The sequence below is a fragment of the Phoenix dactylifera genome, chromosome 17 (assembly GCF_051530095.1).
Source record: "Phoenix dactylifera cultivar Ajwa chromosome 17, Ajwa_hap1_PhDact_Kaust_v1.1, whole genome shotgun sequence".
NCBI lineage: Eukaryota > Viridiplantae > Streptophyta > Magnoliopsida > Arecales > Arecaceae > Phoenix > Phoenix dactylifera.
Window position 1 is genome coordinate 12,118,970 of NC_143206.1, and position 19,429 is coordinate 12,138,398.

At 37.5% G+C, this 19,429-nt stretch overlaps 3 protein-coding genes across 12 annotated transcripts; 2 read left to right on the forward strand and 1 right to left on the reverse strand.

Moving 5' to 3' along the window:
• The first annotated feature begins 615 nt into the window (after positions 1-615).
• LOC103711750 (proline-rich receptor-like protein kinase PERK8) lies at positions 616-5,801 on the forward strand. 3 transcript variants are annotated; one of them, XM_089928302.1, is made up of 9 exons: positions 616-913; positions 993-1,185; positions 1,293-1,489; positions 1,600-1,835; positions 2,482-2,608; positions 2,686-2,757; positions 2,867-3,050; positions 3,316-3,448; positions 5,550-5,801. In XM_089928302.1, the coding sequence occupies exons 3-9, from the start codon at positions 1,336-1,338 to the stop codon at positions 5,799-5,801; spliced, it is 1,158 nt and encodes a 385-aa protein (XP_089784428.1). In that variant the 5' UTR covers positions 616-913; positions 993-1,185; positions 1,293-1,335. The 3 variants fall into 3 exon arrangements, with proteins under 3 accessions (XP_089784428.1, XP_038988713.2, XP_088569828.2); XM_039132785.3 differs by having other exon boundaries at positions 616-909; XM_088713702.2 differs by having other exon boundaries at positions 616-1,185; positions 1,603-1,835.
• Positions 5,802-6,851: 1,050 nt separating this feature from the next.
• Positions 6,852-11,582, forward strand: LOC103711738 (zinc metalloproteinase aureolysin). Its single transcript, XM_008798004.6, has 3 exons — positions 6,852-6,981; positions 10,821-10,912; positions 11,200-11,582. Exons 2-3 carry the CDS (start codon positions 10,845-10,847, stop codon positions 11,402-11,404), a joined length of 273 nt encoding a protein of 90 aa, XP_008796226.2. The 5' UTR covers positions 6,852-6,981; positions 10,821-10,844; the 3' UTR covers positions 11,405-11,582.
• An 834-nt stretch (positions 11,583-12,416) lies between these two features.
• Positions 12,417-18,858, reverse strand: LOC103711739 (xylose isomerase family protein). Of its 8 annotated transcripts, none has more exons than XM_008798005.6 (21): positions 18,739-18,858; positions 17,960-18,042; positions 17,763-17,873; positions 17,509-17,583; positions 17,296-17,425; positions 17,125-17,216; positions 16,679-16,729; positions 16,428-16,507; positions 16,295-16,349; positions 16,119-16,220; positions 15,916-15,967; positions 15,354-15,399; positions 15,215-15,270; positions 13,904-13,955; positions 13,728-13,807; positions 13,543-13,613; positions 13,400-13,440; positions 13,119-13,218; positions 12,978-13,049; positions 12,818-12,895; positions 12,417-12,723 (listed from the first exon to the last, which is right to left on the reverse strand). In XM_008798005.6, exons 2-21 carry the CDS (start codon positions 18,029-18,031, stop codon positions 12,688-12,690), a joined length of 1,452 nt encoding a protein of 483 aa, XP_008796227.2. In that variant the 5' UTR covers positions 18,032-18,042; positions 18,739-18,858; the 3' UTR covers positions 12,417-12,687. The 8 variants fall into 8 exon arrangements, with proteins under 8 accessions (XP_008796227.2, XP_008796228.1, XP_088569825.1 ...); XM_008798006.6 differs by having other exon boundaries at positions 18,666-18,836; XM_088713699.2 differs by having other exon boundaries at positions 17,960-18,039; positions 18,739-18,802.
• Positions 18,859-19,429: the final 571 nt, after the last annotated feature.

A 19,429-nucleotide genomic window follows, 5' to 3' on the forward strand; every position in this document is an offset into this window, starting at 1 on the left:
ATGACTCCGACACAAGTTTAGTACTGATTATTATTTCTCGACGACACAAAGAAGCCAACTTTGTCATGTAATGCTCCAAAAGAAAGCCCAGTTTCTTACTTCTGTCATTGTCCATGGAAAGGACACCACATCCGCTATCAGAATTCAGAACATGGGGTGAGGGCACTAGCACTAGAAAAGGAGACCCCTCCTCCTTCTCCCCTCGATTCCAGGGGAGTTGTCTCGGGAGAAACCATTGAAAGATTTGGGCACCACCTTTCCCCAATCCCCCATCTATGCCACTGTTCCAATTAAAAACCACTGCTCTCATCCTGTCCACTTGCTGGTAAAACCTCCACATTTACAGTAGGTGACCACAGGCTCACGCACCCCATTTCTCCTCCAACACCAGCTTATATATATATATTACTCCTCACCATTACTCATTCTGGATGGAGACATTCTCCACCGGCTGGTATATCCTTTATATCAAGACTTGGGCTCACAACCTATACACACACAACAAATATTACCTTTGTTAAAAGATTGCAGGGGATCAGTTGGCCATGTGGGGCAGCAGGGCAAAGCTCCCCATCTGTGTATTTGAACTCACTTTTGAGTGATTCTTCTTGCTGTCTGCTTTAAGTCCCATCCCTGATAACAATACAGTGATCTTCAACTTTTACTATTCGATCGATTTAATAAAAGGCCTCAGTCATCGACTATGACCAGTTGTTGACAATGTAGGACGGTATCTGTCACCTCGAGATTTATTTCTTTTTGGTATGTGTTTACAGGTTTGAGATTCTCTTTTGGGGGTATGGTTTTGAGCTATGTAATATGTTGCTGAAGCAAATGATACTGAGGTTTTGCATGTTAGATGGGTTGCAGGTCACTGATCACAGCAGTAGGATGCCTGAGGCTGGCAATGTAGGTTGTCTCTGGCTTCCTTTCTGTTCAAGTTTGACAAACAATTGCGTATTAGATCTTTTCATAGCAGCAAGATTTTTCAGGTCATGACAAGCAGTATTCGCATTGCTGTTGAGCAAGTCATGAGCAAGTTTGGCAGTATATAAGGCTGCCCTCTCTACAGTTATTACTCAGGACAGAGTGACACTGGATTCACTGTCCTCATGAGGTTGGAGAAGTATCGGGTGATTTGTATGCTTGCAGTTCAATTGGCAGTTAATAGCAGCAGAACATAGTGTGAGTAGTGTGAGAATGTTATTAATGGACCATGCTTGGTAACTAGTATTTGTTACACCTGAGCTTTTGATGCTGTAGTATTGTATTTATTCCTATCATTGCTTCAGGTTCGATGTTTTGGTTTTCTGGAGCAAGGCAAGTTCATACCAAATGCCAACATTGCTTGCAGCCATAGTTGGAGGACTCATTGGAGCTATTGCATCATTGGTGATTGTTGTTTGGTTTCTTTGGTTTTGTATACTGCACCGTAGATTCCCCTCGAATAGAAATTCTGAGACTGGTTCGTCGGACCCTCCAACTATAGGTACAAGTTCTGCCAAGTTCTGTGGAGATTCAACAACTGTGAAAGTTTTTAGAATTTTGGTTTCGATCTTTTTTTCTTTTTGTTGATCTTTTCCTATTTTGGAATGACAGTAGAATGGAGTAGGAGAGGTCGGATCTCCTTTGCTGGTGGCGGCCATGCAACTGAACATCAGGGAGCTAGGCAATTTACGCTTGAAGAATTGAGCCAGGCTACAAAGAGTTTTGATGAGTGCAATCTTGTCGGCAGTGGCAGCTTTGGCTTGGTGTACAAGGGTTTGCTTCTTGATGGTACTATTGTAGCAATTAAAATGCGTCGAGGTTCTCCACAGCCAGAATTTGTGGAAGAGGTAATAACTGCCTTTTATCTGTGGCACCAAATCGACCTTCTTCTTGTTCCTTGACTCTCATTTTCTTCATCGTTCTTTATTTCATTTGAGAAAGATCATGGACCTCATGGTTACTTCCTAATTATTGAATAAGATCGATATCGACGTCCACTTTTATTGGTAATGCTCGCATAAAATGCAAGCAAAAGTTTTTAATACCATTCGATGCGATGTTAGGGTCTTGCAGTTATAACAGGCTACAGATAACTTTTTTTTCTCTTTTACAAAGATAAGTTAGCATGAAGTAAAAATGAAAACTTTTGTCGTAAATATATGAGCAAAACATGGTCACCTGTTGGAAACTGAAATTGTCTGACTTGCGGTACTTCAATTTATGGTAAACTGTAAAGTTGGCATGTCGTACATCAAATTCTTTATAGCGAAAAATTTGGCTCGTGCCCTTAAGCTTTTACAACAGTTTCTAGCTTACTGTTTTCTATGATAAGAGTTCCTCTGTTCATTGTTTTCTAATATTAATATAATCGAACAGTTCTTTTACAGTACTTTATCCTGATTTTTGCTTGAGCAAATTCAATTAATGAACATAATCTGCATCCCAGTCAATCGGCATCGAATGCAAAATAACATTTTTCCATTGGCTGAGCAGGTTAAAAAACTATCGGAGATCTGCCATCGTAATCTTGTTACTCTTATTGGTTATTGCCAGGAAGGTGGTCTCCAAATGCTAGTTTTCGAATATTTGCCTAATGGAAGCATCAGCCATCATCTATATGGTAATGGCTAATTCTGTTTGAACAAAACAACTTTTACAAGGGTTTCTTAGATATAACATATATTTGTTGTTTTGCAGATACTGGGCGAGATATAGCGATGAGACTAGAATTTAAACAGAGGCTCTCTGTAGCTATAGGAACTGCTAAAGGTAATCAAGTTATTTAATTCTTCCTGGCTACATTATTGGAAATGCTTTCCAATCTTCGAATGGCATTTGCCACTTACAAGGTAAAAATTGACACCTTAATAAACAACAGGCTTAAACCATCTGCATAGTCTTGTACCTCAAGTAGTACACAAAGACTTCAAATCGAGCAATGTCTTGGTTGATGAAAACTTCATTGCAAAGGTAGCAGATGCAGGTATAGCTAAATTACTTCAAAGACTCGACAATGCTGGCCCATCTCGGTCATCTGATGGCAATGTCTTCCAGGATCCAGAGTATGTTCATTTTCTACAATTTGCTTCAGAAATTTTATGAACCAAAATATCTTTAAATTTGTTATAGTGTCTGTTGTATTGCCAAATTACTGCTTATATGTAATAAGCCATGGATTCTGTTATAGCATCTAGAGTTATTCTTATGTGAGCTGGAGTGAAGCAAACTTACTAATGTTACTAACTTTGTTAATTTATTCTACTTTCTTACAAATGTGAGGAATATCATTTTAACTGGTGATTGTAAGACCATGTGTTATCTGCCTAGGGTTGAAGAATTTGGTGCTCTTTCTGAAGCCAGTGATGTGTACAGTTTCGGCGTGTTTCTTCTGGAACTCATAACTGGTCGAGAAGCTGCACATCTTCTCTCTCCAGAATCAGAAGAAAGCTTGGTCCAGTGGGTAATGTAGCATGCTTAAGCAATTGCTGTGACAGTTTCACACAACACCATTTTTCTTGTATTACAGTGTGAATTTAAAATTTTGCCTCTGAAAAGCATGGTATGGATGGTAGTTTTGGATGACAGATCATAAACCTAGATGACAACTGTACCTGAGGGGGGATTGAAAATGAATTTTTGATTAGTTTACATTACATCGGTTTAAAATTTAATTCGAAACCTAAAAATTTCTATGTAGTTTGTTATCTACACCATGATATGCTTGGGAATTACATTAGCACCAAATCTTATTATAACAACCTAAGACCTCACCTAAAAAGGTTGGCCAACAGGTGTTATTTAGGTTCTTTATCCTTGTATATATACCCAAGATCTACCTAGTGCATAGCATAGGTGCTCACAATAAATAATAACTAAAGCTTATTTGAAGGACAAAATTAACATTTTCGTTACATAGCTTTTAGTAGGCAGATCATGTAGAGAGACTAGAACCTACTCATTTTGGGCAATCTTCGGAGAATATTCTTTTAGTAGAAAAGGAGGGCTTTTATCTGTATTTCAGCCTTTTCCATTTCTCAATTCATGAGGACTGAAAGTTTCAGCAACCCTTATTTGGGATTGGCATACAAGATAGATGACAAAATTAGGGTCTCTGCTCTTGTCGGTGGTAAAGCAAGATGGCAAACTTTCTATCATTGCATACTTTGCAGTTGACTGGTGTTGTTGGGTTGGAGAGTACTCCAGTAAGTTTGAAAATGAAATTTAGTTCTTAGAATAGTTACAACTCACAAGTGATGCAAAAAATCTGTAAACTAATCAAGTTGTGGGGAGTTGAAAATGCTTAAATGGATGATATTGTGATTGATCAATTGATGATTGAAGAATTGTTTTCATTTGTTAGAACAAAATCTACTGCTAATTAAGTTAGCCTTGTCAACATTTTGCCTGACTTAGAAGTAATTAATATTAACATGGAATTGTAGATGTAAAGAACGGAATCGCCGTTCTTCCACAAAGGAAAGAAACTGAAAACAAGGAGAAAAACTAGAGGTTTTCTAGATATAGTGCAAGTTTTCTTTCATTGAACTAAATAATGCAGCGAAGGGCCCATTCTGAAAAGATTGTAAGCAGGCAATATGAACTATTCTGTTTTGTGTGGGATTGGGATCCCTAATGATGAAATGGACTGGATGTGAGATATTGTCTCAAAGGATCAATCGGGTGAACTGGACTCGACACCGATCACTTGGAGCACCTAAACTCTTCAGAACTAAAATACAGGACTCAAAAGTGGAGCAATGATCTTCCAATGGACGTATCTGAATTAAAGAGCCCTTAGGCAGATGTAAAAGTTCCCAACAGAATTTCGGAAAAAGGTTAAAGTGATAGATTGATAAACTTAGAAACTCTGAATAACACATACTCCAAAATCAGCACAGTCAAGATACATAGAGGATGCACCTCTCTCCAATAAAAGCATCAATACAAATCCAGATTCAAAAGAATGAACTATCATATCCTTCCATGATCTAGGATGAAAGGCAACCTAGAGTACAGACACCCAAGTTGAATCAAGTCAGATCATGTGTTAGTAGAACAGCTAGTGAAAAACATAGTACTGAAATAGATCAGAATGATTACTTGTGAGGTCACATAGAAATAATGCGTAGGGTTAACAAGACATAAATGGGTGTTTTCTCAGTTGATACGAATAAGGCGAGTTTGGGCAATTAGGTCCTTAGCGTGCACGCGTGTTTGTGTGCATGTAAAAGATGAAGTTCCTTCATTCTTAATTGTGGTTTTCAATCTGTGAAAATTGCCTTAATGGTCTATACATGATTGAGTAGCCATATCCAGTTGGCCCTCATTTACATCTCATGTACATTGGAAGATATCTTCCAATGTACACATGAAATGAGAAATTTTCTTTTGAAGGCAACTAAAAGGCCATAAATTTCAAGCTATGTCCAACATTTTTCCTACATGAAACTAATGACTGAGTTATACAAATTTCTTGTTAGATGTAAGTTCCTGTAATCTCCTTTCTTATGTAAGCTTTTGCTGTGAAATAATGATGCTGATAATTATGTATATATAACAAGGTGGAAGGTCATCTAGTTTCAAATGATCTCATCGATCGACGATTGGGTAGCAGTTTCACTTCTGAAGGGATGAAAGACTTAATTGGGCTAACTCTTCGATGCTTGAATCCATCCGGGAGGGGGCGACCGAAGATGAGTTCTGTTGCCACAGAGCTCGATCGGATTCTGGAGACGGAGATGACGCTGACGACGGTCATGGGTGATGGTACTGCCATAGTGACCCTTGGGAGCCAGCTGTTTACTTCTTCATGAAGAACAAAAGACCCATTAGGACTTGGACTGTGCAGTATGCCTGCTTTCCAGCCCTAAGTAGCAGTTTCTGGCTGCACATTATTATCAATTTTTTTTCTTATAATGTGCAGCCACAGCGTTCCATATTAAAGATTAATTGTTACAGCTGCATGGTGTTGAGCTCAGGTTTTCTATATGGTATACCTTGTTAAACTTCAAGCTCTGTGTGTTGGTTAACTCAAATCTGTTGCTGGGGTTCTGGTAGTCTGCAAGTCACTTGTAGTTTTGGAGAAGAGGAGTCCCAAGCAAGGTATTGGCGTTTGTAGTTGTTTGTGACCTGATGCTTCTTCCTTTGTTAACTTCTAACTTCAAGAATGTCATTATATATGCTTCCTTCTCCCAGAGGGAAGAAAAACAGAGCACTATCAAGTTCAGTTGTTTTTAAGCATCAAAGCTGCAGGGTAACAGATTGAAGCTAAATTGAAAGGCATTGATTCCATCCAGGAGGGTGCATTAACTTGTTCATAACTTTTGCATTATTATTACAGAATAATATTAGTTTAGATACTAATCTTATGTTTGGAATTCCAACTTTGGCCTTATTCCGACATTTGGTATGACAATAAAGAATGGAACTATAATTCCTTTGAAAGCATAATTTCTTCGTTCAAAGGAACGATGATTCTAGTCGTACCTAGGAGGAACGATCATTCCTAAAAAAATAAAAATGGCTAATATTTTAGATAATGAACTAATTAACAATATTTAAGATAGAGAGCAGTAATAAATGATATATATTCATATGAATCAATTATGAATAACAAAAAAAATATATTATTCAAAATTTCAAATATTATTTTACCAAAAAAGTTGAAAAATTAAGTAGCATGCATTATAATATTATCCTCAGAAATCAAAGCGTATGAAAATTTAGAACTTTTTTGTTTTTTTCAATAAAAAAATAAATAAATAAGGTGGCAGTGGCTTGGATCTGGAAATTGAAAGTAAGGTGGGTCATTTTGTAAAATCCCCAATAGGAAGAAAAGGTTTCTTCTGAAGGGCGAACGGAAATAAAAGTTTTAGACGGGAATCTGGACGCCGCCCTCCTCCGCCCCCTCCCCCCCGTTCTCCCTCTCGCGCGCGCGTCCCTAACCCCTCTCCCCTTCAACTCCAAACGAGGCTGAGGCGACTCAGACTTGAGGTAGAGCTATCTCTCTCTTCTCTCTCGCTCTCGTGTGTAAGAGTGCTCTGTTTAATCCCTAACAGCAACAGGAGACGACCTTTATTACTTTATGTGAATATGTTTTTTGGTCTATGAGAATTGAGCTGCTGCGAAAGAAATTTCGAGGCCTAGAGAAGATTCGAATAGGCATGTGATGTACCAAGCCTAATTTGAAAGTGATTGTCATATCTACTTCGTGATCAAGAGATAATGAGAGGATATCGAATTAGGAATCGTGGGTTAAGGGAATTTTTCCAATCCTCAATGCCATTTAATTTGGTGATCGTAATATGGCTTTGGGGTTATGAGTTTGCCATGGTTGCTCTTTCATTTTGGTTATGTCTGATTATTTGATAACTCTTTATTTGGATATAAGATTATTTAAACTTTTTTTGATAATATATGCTTTTTGCTCTCTTTTTTTTTGTAACCGAGGGCCGTAGACAGTTCTGGTGGTTGTACATTTGTCTGTGTATTTGTGTTGATACATGAACTTATCCTTTTCTATGCATAGACTATGGTGTAAAGTAGTAAATGATAGAAATGCTGATATGCTTGTTAAAGAAAAAAAAAAGGATAAGTCAACTAAGCTTAGATATTATATGTATTTAGTGATATCAAATATGAATAAAAAAAGTTTTTTTTTCCTTTTCAAAGTCTGTTAGTCATTTTAGAATTTAAATCATTAAATTATGAGAAAAATTAATATTCTGGGCACTGCAATAGATCTAAATAACAATGATCCCTCTCCTGTATAAAACTCCTGGCTCTTCCTGTCACTTGGGGCTCGTTTGGTTCGCGGGAAGCATTTTTCTTCCTAGGAATATGATTCCTGGGAAACAAATTCCTAGGAAGAGGATGCCTAGGAAAGTACTTTTGGCATGTTTGGTTGACCATGGAAAAGTGACAAATTTCCAAGGTGCTTATGTTTGGTTGGCCATCTACTTTCCTAGGAAAGTTATATATAATTCCTATTATGCCCTTAATAAAAATTAAGTTTTTAATGCCTCTTTAATGCTTCTTTAATGCTGAAGGGACTTTTTGGGAAAAAGTAAAAATGGAGTGATTCCCGCCTCATGGGAAAGTAACTTTCCCATGTTTCTCATGGGAAAGACTTTCCCATAAAATGTGGGAATCACATTCCCATGGGAATACTACTTTCCCTTCTCTCTCCTTTGAAAACTCCAACCAAACAAGAGGCATCTCATTACTTTCCCGTTGACCACACTTTCCCCCCTTCTTTTCCCGCGAACCAAACGAGCCCTTGGTGAATGCGAGAAGGTAAGGCAGCCAAATTAGGAACCGGTATGGGGTAGACAAAATCTGAATATTCATCTTTGACTTCTATCTTCATTGTCCTGTTTCTTTGCTGGCATATTCTTAATGGTGAAAATCTAGCTGTTGGCAGATTTTATTACTAGCATTAGGATCAGCTTAGAAGTCTTGTTTAATGGCAAAAGTGAGATGTTGAATTGGCTATCATGGTTTTTGAAAATAAAGATTTAACTACTGAATATCGTTGTCATATGATTGTTACAATTCAGTAAACTTTTACTATTACACACATAAAATGTGATTTGAATAAATTAGGTAAAAAAGGGTAGAAAGATGGGTAAAGCCAGGATCATATCTATATTGAAACAAATGGCCTCAACAAGGATGTAGATGAGAGAGATTCAATTTCAAGTTTAACAATGAGTTTTTTGGCTTTGGTAGCTTAGGTTTAAATCAATTGCCTTTTTTTGGACTACTCAGCTGGACTAGGAATTCTTGAGTGTTGATAATGAACTTATAAAATGAAAGTTGATCCAAGTAAACTTTTGCTCATCCATACAGACAGAAAACAGTGAACTATGATGCTGGTTTGGATCTAAAGTATTTATATCATGCATCTTTGTGTATCAATGTTGCCTCTTGAACTCTTGAACCGGTTATATGAAATCACATGAGTGCCTTAGGTACAGATAGGTATATCATGTAAGTGCCATAGGTACACAAGGTAGCAATGAATATTATCTAAGTTGAACAAGACATGTTTCTTTGAAAGAACTAAGCTCATTTTCCATGGATTTAGCAAGTAAACACAATATGAACACATTAGGTGATGACTAAAACGTAATGCAAACAGATCCTTCAGGGACACAAACTTGGTGATTGGCATAGGTTGGTGCCATTAAAATTGAGATCGGACATTGTATCTCATTTCAGCACTTGTCAAGGTATGAAGTATGAATACATTAGAATCTGTGGCTAAAGTTATGCCGGAAGGCAAAGTCACAAGTTCAGCTATGGATTAATTTAGTCAGTGACAATATTTTTCCTTGCTTTATGTCATATGTTCATCTGTTTCTACGAACTGCCATGATTTTTTTAGCATTTTGATTTTAGTACTTCATTATATCTGTATATAAACATTATAAAATATTCTTTTTTGCATGTAGTTTTTAATATCATTTTAAGTTGTAGAATTTGTTTCCTTATATGTCTTCTTCTTGATTTGCAAGTTGATTGTAGAATCCTACACTTGTCAATATAAAGGCTTCTTGTCAATTATCAATAACACTTTAGCCATCTTTTCTACTTTGTACATGTACTTGCATAAGCTGTGATGATAGGAGGCTGACATATTTTAGTCATCTTGCAAACTTTGTTTGCAAACATTAATTATCCAGTCTCACTATATCATGTAATCTTCTAGTACTTGCTTTAGATCTCTGATCGGGAACACTTTAGAATGCATTTCAGATATGAAAAAGTAGGGAGAAAAAATATTGGGCTTGATGTGGCATCACCTTGTCAAAAGACTCCATGAGGACTTGGGTACCTTCAGCCATCCTAAGAACTTGTTTGGAAGAAGACTAAGGAAGAGATGATGATTAACAATTCACTTATTTTCTTATTTTCTTCTTAAAAGCCAAAAACTTCTGCGCTCTTAAAGTACGAAATTCGGGTTAATATTCAGTTCACATAATTAAGACTTAAGCTACAATAATTCTCCTTATCAGAAGATAAATACCTTGACTATATACTTTTTCCTTAATATTGTAGTGGAAGTGTATGAAAAATGATGATATGTTGGGCTGTCACTTAACTGACCTAATGGGAACTATTATTTTGTGATAGTTGGCGACAACGTGGACCCATGCAAAGACAGACTTCTGGAATAGAACCCACAAAATCTCAATCCTTTTTTTTTATGCTTTGAAATATTGAGCTTTGTAAACTATCACCTTTAATAAATCCTAACATATAAAATGAGTTAATACATGAAGAATAACTTATTTGTGGAAAAGTTTATCTTATTCAAGTAAATTACATGAGTCAGTCCTTGTGATTGTGTTTACAAACTGGAATGAGTAGGTTGTGTTTCGAATGAATATAGGCAGCTGGAGTGGAAAAGACCAGATTCATTTGGGTGAGCATTAAGTAATTTTTGTCTTAGCTCCATTATGGACCAGCTAGAATTTAACTAGGCGTATGTGATTATTGTCAAGGATTCTATTTCTATGTCACTGGATCAAGAAAATGATCATTGAGATGAAATAATGAACGACTGGTCATGTTAGGGAAAACACAACTGAGCTGCATATAAATGATAGTAATTCTGATTATGTTCCCAAATATGTATTCACCTTCCTATTTTGGTGAATGTAAAGAAACCTCCATTTATTTTCCTTCTCTGCTTGCAAGGATAAATTTCTAAGGTCCATGCTTTGCTTCAATTATTGCTGCTTCTGATGATAATCATCTTTTCCATATATATATATATATTTTAGTCGCTTTTTGCAGTATCTCATCTCCATCCTTTTCTCTACCAGGTTCTTTTCCACCAAGAATAAGGAATGAGGATACAGATGCCTTTTTCCTTTCTAAGGCTCCCCACCCGCATGCAGTTACCTCAGCTTCTCAGGTATGGGTTATTGAACAATCTTATCATTGTTATATAAATACACCATGTATGCTTTTTTCTCTTATTTATATTGGTCAGTACTCCAAGCAAATCGAGACCAGACTACTGCTATGAGATGGCATGTCATTACTCAGGCAGTTGTTCTGAAAAATTGACAAGCACTTTTTGCCGTGAAAGAAATGTGACTTGCTTCCCTGTTTCTCATCATGCTCGATATCATTTGGGTTTTAGAGGAAGCTTGACCTCCTTTATGGAGTTTATAATATTTGGTATGCTTGGATTTACAGAGAGCTGGAGCAAGACATGGAAACTGTAATCAATGTACTGAAACCTGGGCCATTAGGAATCATCGAACACAAGTTCTCTGCTGCTGAGGTACAGGAGGCAAAGGCCACGGTCAGGAGAGCAGTTGAGAACTGGCAAAGGAATTATGCCCTGGAAAGAGACGGCCGTTCTCTGAAGTATTCAGAAAATAAAATGACGCAGCCATGAGATATCCTCTTGTTTGCGAATGATCAAATAAATGGGTTAATTTTCACAAAATTCCATGACATCAATGTTACCAGTGTCTAGGAGTCCATCTTGCTCTCACTAGATGATGATGTAACCGGAATTGCTCTGATGAATAGCTCTTTTTTTCCATCATAAAAAGGATTTGGTGCTTTTAAAATGGCATTCGTAGCTCTTCACAGAATAATATATATACGCATCCTTGTAAAATTGGATCATTTACATGATGCGAAAACCACTGCGCCCCTGGTTCTTTTGTGTAGCGCCAGATTTAGTAATAGTTGCCTATGCACAGTAAGGGACACACATATAGCGTACGATGAAAATTCTTCAGTAATGCATGTAGATTTAGTTCTTGTATTCCACAAGCCTGGAACTTTTTGGGTGTAGTGGGTCTCATACTACAGGATGCAGCAGATGTTTCAATGAACATTTGGATTCAGAAGAGAATATTTATCTCTCATTCAAGAGCTGTCTCTATTACCATAACTATTCAAAGGAAGAGCCAAGTATCCTTAAAACCACAGCTTTTCAAACCAAGTGAGCAGATCACCTGAAGCAGTAGTCCCTGGTCAGAGAGCACTCCTAAAGGTAGAGACCACATTGTTCATATACCTTGTATCTAGCCGAGCTTTTTAAGCTCTCTGGAGCCGAGTTGCTTCGGCACTGGATACCGCCCTACACAAAAGGAATACCACCATTAGGGTTCTAGCCCTAGACATCTCATAAGTGAAGAGGGATGCCAACCAGCTTAAGCCAATGCTAGTTAGCCTCCAGGTGCATTGCTGCTTAGCTCTATCCACCCACAAGAACACAGCAGTGATGATAAGATTGGCTTGATCAATATATAATCCATCATAAAATGAAACTCCAGGTTGATGGCAAGCAAAGAGACCCACCCATCAGCTCCAAACTATTTAGCTACTCCCATGTAAATAAAGATCTGATAACAAACATCATACGTGCACATTAAGCCACAGCAACAGCATCAAAGGGAGGAAAATAAACTGATTATTTTCAGAGGAGTTGGTCATTTTGGTGGGGTCCAAATGCATTTTTCATTTACATGTTGATTTGTACAAAGGACTTCCGTGGTAATGCAAAGTGATTCACTAAAAGCTGTCTATTTATCTCAATAACAAAAGCTAGCAGCTATCCGCCACCGTGGTGATCTACTCCTTCCTGAAACTGGCGATGAACCCTGCCTAAATCTAAATACCATGGAGTATGGACCACTTTATTTGCTGCTGGTTCCTTTTTCTCATCTACAGTGCTGACTGGAATATCATCTCAGCAAGTTCCTGCATTAAAAAAGTAATATTCCAATTTAGATTCCTTCGAAGAAAAGCCACATCACTGATTATATAAAGGAATCTTGAAAATTTTTCAATTTACCTGCTTCCCAGAGGGAACAGATGGTTCTCCCCATTCCATGGCCTTCTTTTCAAGTGTCTCGAAATCAGCCTTCCCAGCCTGTTAAAAAGCCAAATTGATCACAAGATCATCCACTTTTCTCGTGGCAATCATTTCGTTGCTAGGAGATTTCTTTATTTACCTCAACAAGGGCCCCAATTTCTGTGTCAAAACTTGAGTAGCGCTTCCGCACAAGCTCATCCAGAGAACCATCCTGTCATCAAGAAGGAACCTGCCTCAAGAATCTGAGGGTAATATATAGGAGTAAATCTACTGAAATTACCTCAATCAGCTTCGCAACGTTATGGAGTCCACGAGCCAGTGTGTCCATTCCAGATATGTGAGCAATGAACATATCCTCAACATCAGTACTTTCTCTCCTCCTGTGCCCCACCATTCAAAATAAGTAATAGCAAGGTCAGGTTTCTAATATGTTGCAACAGAAACATTCCATAAGCCTTGAACCAACAGTGAAACATAATGGCCAATAAGAGAGACTATTCATTTAAGCAAAAGTTGGCTACAAAAAACCAAAACAAAAAGGCATGGAGTAAAAGCACGGACAATTTTGCATCAAAATTGAATCCACCAGGGGCAAGTCCTCCCTGTGAACAGAAAAACAACAATAGAACGATTAAATCAGTTACTCCAAGTAATAAATTTTAGTAAAATTGTAGCTTAACAGAAGAGTTCTAGGGTTAACATACATTTCTGACCACACTTAGCATAACTAAAGTTGCTTCTGCAATGTCTGTAAGGAACTGATCCGTGTCCCAACCTGTACCATAAAATTGCAGCATTGAACTCGTGCCACTACTGTATGTCTGACAATAAAAGAATGAAATATAGTTCTGTAGCTTCCTGTGCATTCTGGGGAGGATAAGACACATACCAATCTGGGGATCACCAGTGTTAGCATCAACATTTCCAAGTAATCCATTTATTCTTGCAGTTTCAAGCTCATGATGGCAGCTGCAAAATTCAGCTATTGTCATTTGCAAGAAAGAGCAGAATTCAGACATGCCCACACTAAATTAAGTCAACATTAATGCCCAAACAAGGACTTACCTGTGACCAGATAGCGTAGCATGGTTGCACTCGATATTCAGCTTGAATTCTCCTGGAAAATGGAGTAGACATGTTAAAGAACTATCAACAGTGAAACAAAGACGGACTAAGATTAAATAAATCTATTTTAACTCAACCTCAAAAAAATAACACCCTAGAAAACCAATACTGCTATAAGGCATATGAAAAGCTGGTAAAAATTATCTCATACATCAACAGATGATGATCCATGAATGTCTTCTCTACTGGAGGAAAGGGATAAAGTTGTGATTGAAGAAATGTAAAGGATATACTGACGAAAGTTGTAATTCTTCATAGTGAAGAATGGAAGAGGATTCCTGGAACTAGCCTCAAATAGATAACTTGAAGCTTTTTTGCAATGGCTAGGTCTAATCCACATCATTGTGGGGGCACATACTGCAAATAATTTAAGATGTGACTACTCCATTAAAACACATTACTAGGATATTACTTATGGATCATAAAACAAAAGCCTGACAAAAAGGTCAAGGTTGGTGAGACATGTTTTGCAATATATTTCCTTAAACCAAGACAAATCTGTTGTTACACTTAGCCACCCCATGCCTACATGCTACAATATTTTTAGTTCTTCATTTCCTGGCACATCCTGTGATTTAAGTCACAAGATGAGACCTGAGACAACATATAATAAAAGACCACAAGTGACTTCACTTCCATTACTAAACTCAAGGCCATTGATGAAATCGGCCAACAATGAAACAAAACTAGCAAAATAGTGAATCAGTGAGAACAAGGTGGCATACAAGGCAAGGACTTGATATAACATTGGCCCAAGCTAGCTTAGCAGAACATTCAGGCCATCTATTGTGGCATAATCGTAATAATGTGTAGGTTACTGTCAGGTTCATCTGGTCTAATACCGCATCTAAGCTATATATTCAAGATCTTTGAGTTCTATAATAAAAATATTGTCCTACTGCTCTTTATAATGGCCCTAAGGCAACTAAAGGAAAAGGAAGCTACATGATAAACAGGGATTCAGTAATCTGGATTAAGCCCGTGGTTGCAATCAGAAAAAATCTTCTTGAAATATTATGTCTTTCATAGTTCTACCATACGTATTCATATCTTCAAGTTGTTTGATTATGTAGGTTACATTAAAGCAAGAAGGTCCCCAGCAAAATCTATTTTTGATGGAATAAGTAAATAACTTCAATTATTATGCAAAAAGATACATATAAAATCTGGTTAACAATATTTTTGTATATTATAAGTTGTATCACCAATCCAACTAAAAATACAAAATGAGGGCAAGCAGAAAAACATTACCTAAAAGGCCATACTTCTGTAGAAAAGCAAATGCAGTTGCAGCATCCCAATCGTACCTGATATAAATAAACTCAGAACCAAAGAAATACAAAAATGCAGGCAAATAACCATTTATTATAATTTTAGCTTTAGTACATACTGATGTTTTGTAGGTTCTTGAGGCTTAGGCTCTATTAGTAGAGTTCCTGGAAGGAAAAGATAATTTGTCATCTGACTACATCTTGAAAAGATAAAAGACATTCTAGCAAGAATGTTGATAATTGCATCGGATCAAAAACCACAGCGAAGGTATATCACAAACATCACTTACTCTAATAACCTAGAAATTTATCTCTTCTCTTCACTATAAAGGCAGGCGACGAAACTTGTAATTTTTTCATCCACTTATTAATGCTCACAACAAAAAAAAGACAGCCCAATGCACGAGGCTCTGCAGAGGGTCGGATGCATACGACCTTACCTCCATGTGCAAAAAGACTGTTTCCATGTTTTGAACTTTTGACCTCCAGGTCAAAATGGAGCAATCTTACCATTGTGCCAAGGCTCACCCTCTATTAATGCTTACAACAAGCAGATGAAAATAAAAATTGTACTGATGCAAAGAATCTCATGATTCCTTAAAAGATGATGCCTTCAATATACGATATGTGCATATAATGGAGATGCATATTGGCTAGTACAACTTAAAACATAAAGAGTACCATTGAACCCAATCTTCTTCTTGTAGTTGACTGCAGCTTGTAGAAATCTTGCCTGCAAAACAGAAGGATTCCCTATTTAATGGTATAAACCAAGTATGATGACCAATAAACATATAACATTTTTCAAATCAATACAAACTTTGTCAAAATCAGATAAACTACAAGAATTCGTGAAACTGGCTATGATAAATATTTTTTCACACCAGATGATCAAGCTCCCTTTGCATGTCAGTGTTCAGGAGAGTTTGGTATCCTTCTCGCCCACCCCAGAAAACATAATTTTCTCCTCCCAGATAGTGTGTGACCTATGAAAAAGTAAAGCATGGTATAAGCAAATAGGTGAGACAAAAGGCAACATTAAAAACTCAGAACACCTCACCTCCATGGCTTTCTTGACTTGAGCTGCAGCATACGCATATACTCCAACCTCTGAGCTGCAAGAACAGAAAAAGTTTCGCTAAGCAGATGGGACAGGTCTGGAAACTCTAAACTGTTAAACAAATAAGGAATACCTAGTAGCAGCTCCATGCATGTATCGTGAATGCAAGAACAGCTGAGCTGTACCCCACAATGGTTTAATTTTACTCCCCTCCTGTACAAGTATGATACTTATTTAACGAAGGGAGAGTAGGACTACAAGATTTCTCTACTTCTATACTTTAAGTTTGTGGTGAAAAAGAGTACATTTAATCTATTGCATGGATAAAATATTCAGTAATTAAATGGCATGATACTATGATTTAAAGTGATGCAATAGTCTTACCTGAAGATTCTTAGCAAGGGCAACAACTTCATCCAAGTTTGCATTGGCTTCCTGAGATAAACAGAATGCACTATGATATATAGATAAATATGTAAGAAAAATTCATAAATGTTTTGCATTTGATGCAAAGTACGTGATCTCCCTAATGATTTCTAATGTATATATCAAACTCTAGACATTCCACCAAACAGGCTGAAATAATAGAAAATATCAACATCTGATGTTCCAATCTGTTGGCAAATAAGAGGTGGAAGAAGTAAGCATTATTAGACTTTGGGTGAGGGAAGGTTTTGATTTTACAGATTAACTTTAAAGGCTGTCATACTTCAGATGAAAATGCAACTTTAGTCTTACTATAGATGTCCAATTGTTCGAAGCCACAGCAATAACATCTAGTCCTGAAGCAGATAAATAGAAAAGAATGACCTTAAACATCTCTGGCATACCGCTAGTGTTTTACCATCAGGGGCAATATCTCTGTCATGAAAGCACCACCATTCAACTCCTAGCTTGTTCATGAACTCAAAATGGGCCCTCACTGTTCCATTGACAAAAATTATAGACACATCAATGCATCATTCGAACCCACTAGTTAGAATCAGTGTTCATCATCTTACTTCTTCTTTTGGCCATAGCCAGTGAATTTGTGCCATCCTCCCATGGCCATGACTTTGTCGGGGCACCAAAAGGATCAGCTCCGGTACCACGAAATGTATGCCAGAAGGCAACACTAAATCTAAACCAGTCCTGCACCATCAAGTGAAAAACTATGAGTGTCAGAGTAATTCAAATGACAACAAATTGACATCCGTTGCATACAAGCAACAAACCTTCATTTTCTTTCCAAGAATCTCTTCCTCAGCATTATACCACTTGTAAGAAAGTGGGTTTTTACTGGTAGGACCCTGCAATATATAAGTAGACGACTAAAAGTTTCTAAAACCATTCAATTTTCAGCATTATGAGACAAGAAAAAGAGAAGGCCAAATATGTAAACATGGAATTTTCAATGTGAGTACAAAGTAATTGCGAAATAACTGTTTTCATTCGCAAAGATCAATCATATAGGTCACAGACTTCTTACCTCGTACTTGATCTTGGGAATGCCGGGAAAGAATTCACCTTCCCAATCATCTGAAGAAGCGTCATTACATTTCGCCTCGAGGTTCGCTGGGCATGTTTGTGGCGCCGCAATCTGCATGCACATCAATTTAACCATTTGAATAGAAACCACAAAATGAAAAAAAATTAAAGAGCATAAAGAGATACAAGATTACATACAACAGCTGATAAGGCTGAACCCAAGCATAGTAGCAAGAGCAAGACCCCGTTAACCTTCATCCTACCTTTCATGCAACAATCTTCTGCAACCAAAAAGATAAAACAATCAAAACATAAATAACAATTATGAATGAAATATTTCAAAAATTTATATAGTAGCTGAAGGCTCAAAATTTATAAGCGAACTATCAAAGGAGAATCTTCTTTGACCAAAAAAAAAACCCTCATAGTATCAAAGGGGAGCAAATGAAGAAAGGAGACAGCTTTCTTCCTCTTGGCAGTTATCTTCCTATAAACTCACGAACATGACCAGTTTCAGACCGTTTTTACAGCTGAAACCAGCAAGAGAAAAGGATTGCAAAGAATCAAAGCCAAAACATAGTTCAAAAAACATCTTTTTTTTTCCCACTGATCTTCTCCTCCCTCAACAGGAATTAGTTATTATAAGAGAAAGGAAAAAGTTGGCTTCTTCTTAGCAGTTTCAATCCCGTGTCAGGCCAAAATAGCTTCTTCCAACCATAAAAAAATCAAATCTTTTGGAGTGTTCTACTTTCCCTCGACTTGAGATCATGATTACAAGAAAACGCAATAGAAATCAAAGAAAAAGCCACCATCAAATCCAAGATAGACAAAGATCCAGTTGTAAAAATCGATGAAAAAACGGGAAAATCGAAACAGAGAACAGAGAAAAAGATGGATCGACCACCACTTGAATGGAGACGCGCAGTCACGAGTTCCCGAAGGGAGGGATGAGGGACGGAGAGAATCGGCGTCGTTACCGTAATTATAAAGAAGAGATCGAGAGAGATCTCTACCCCTAGGGGAACGGAGTCTCCGTCCCAATTCACGGGGATTCAGCAACCGAGCCGTCGCAGCTAAATCTGCAAGGCGACACGTGTCGCGCATCTAAGTAAGTGGTTCCTCGTGGCATCATCCTATGCCTGCGGCGATCGCTGAACAATGCGTTCCAATGCGCAGATGTTCGCGCCTGGGCCTTCCGGATTTGGTTCTGCTATCGAGACACATTAGTGCACACAGACGTTCCCCCACTTCCACGAGGCATAAAGTGATTGGCCTGAAGAAATTTGTGTGAAGGAGAGGGGCCCCGTAGTTTTGTTTGTTTCCACAATATATCTTTTTTAATGGAGGCGTATCGGTGCAAATCTCTTCCTAATAGTAGCAAAAAAGAAAATTGTCAAATGATTTGATAAGAATGCCACGTTGGCAAAATTCCTGTTGCCTGTTGTATAGGAAGTAGCTAATCCCCAAATTCATAAGTTTACGGGATGCACTTTAGAATGAAATTGATAACGTTGGATGAGTACTTCCATCTCAACAACGATTTGGCAGGGATTTGAGTGTATCGCTTCCATATGTTTATAGGTTATATTAAAATTACGCCATTATTGCACTAGGAAAAAGCTACGAGCTCACCAAAACGTGTACTTACAAGCTGGTTTCAGGTATATG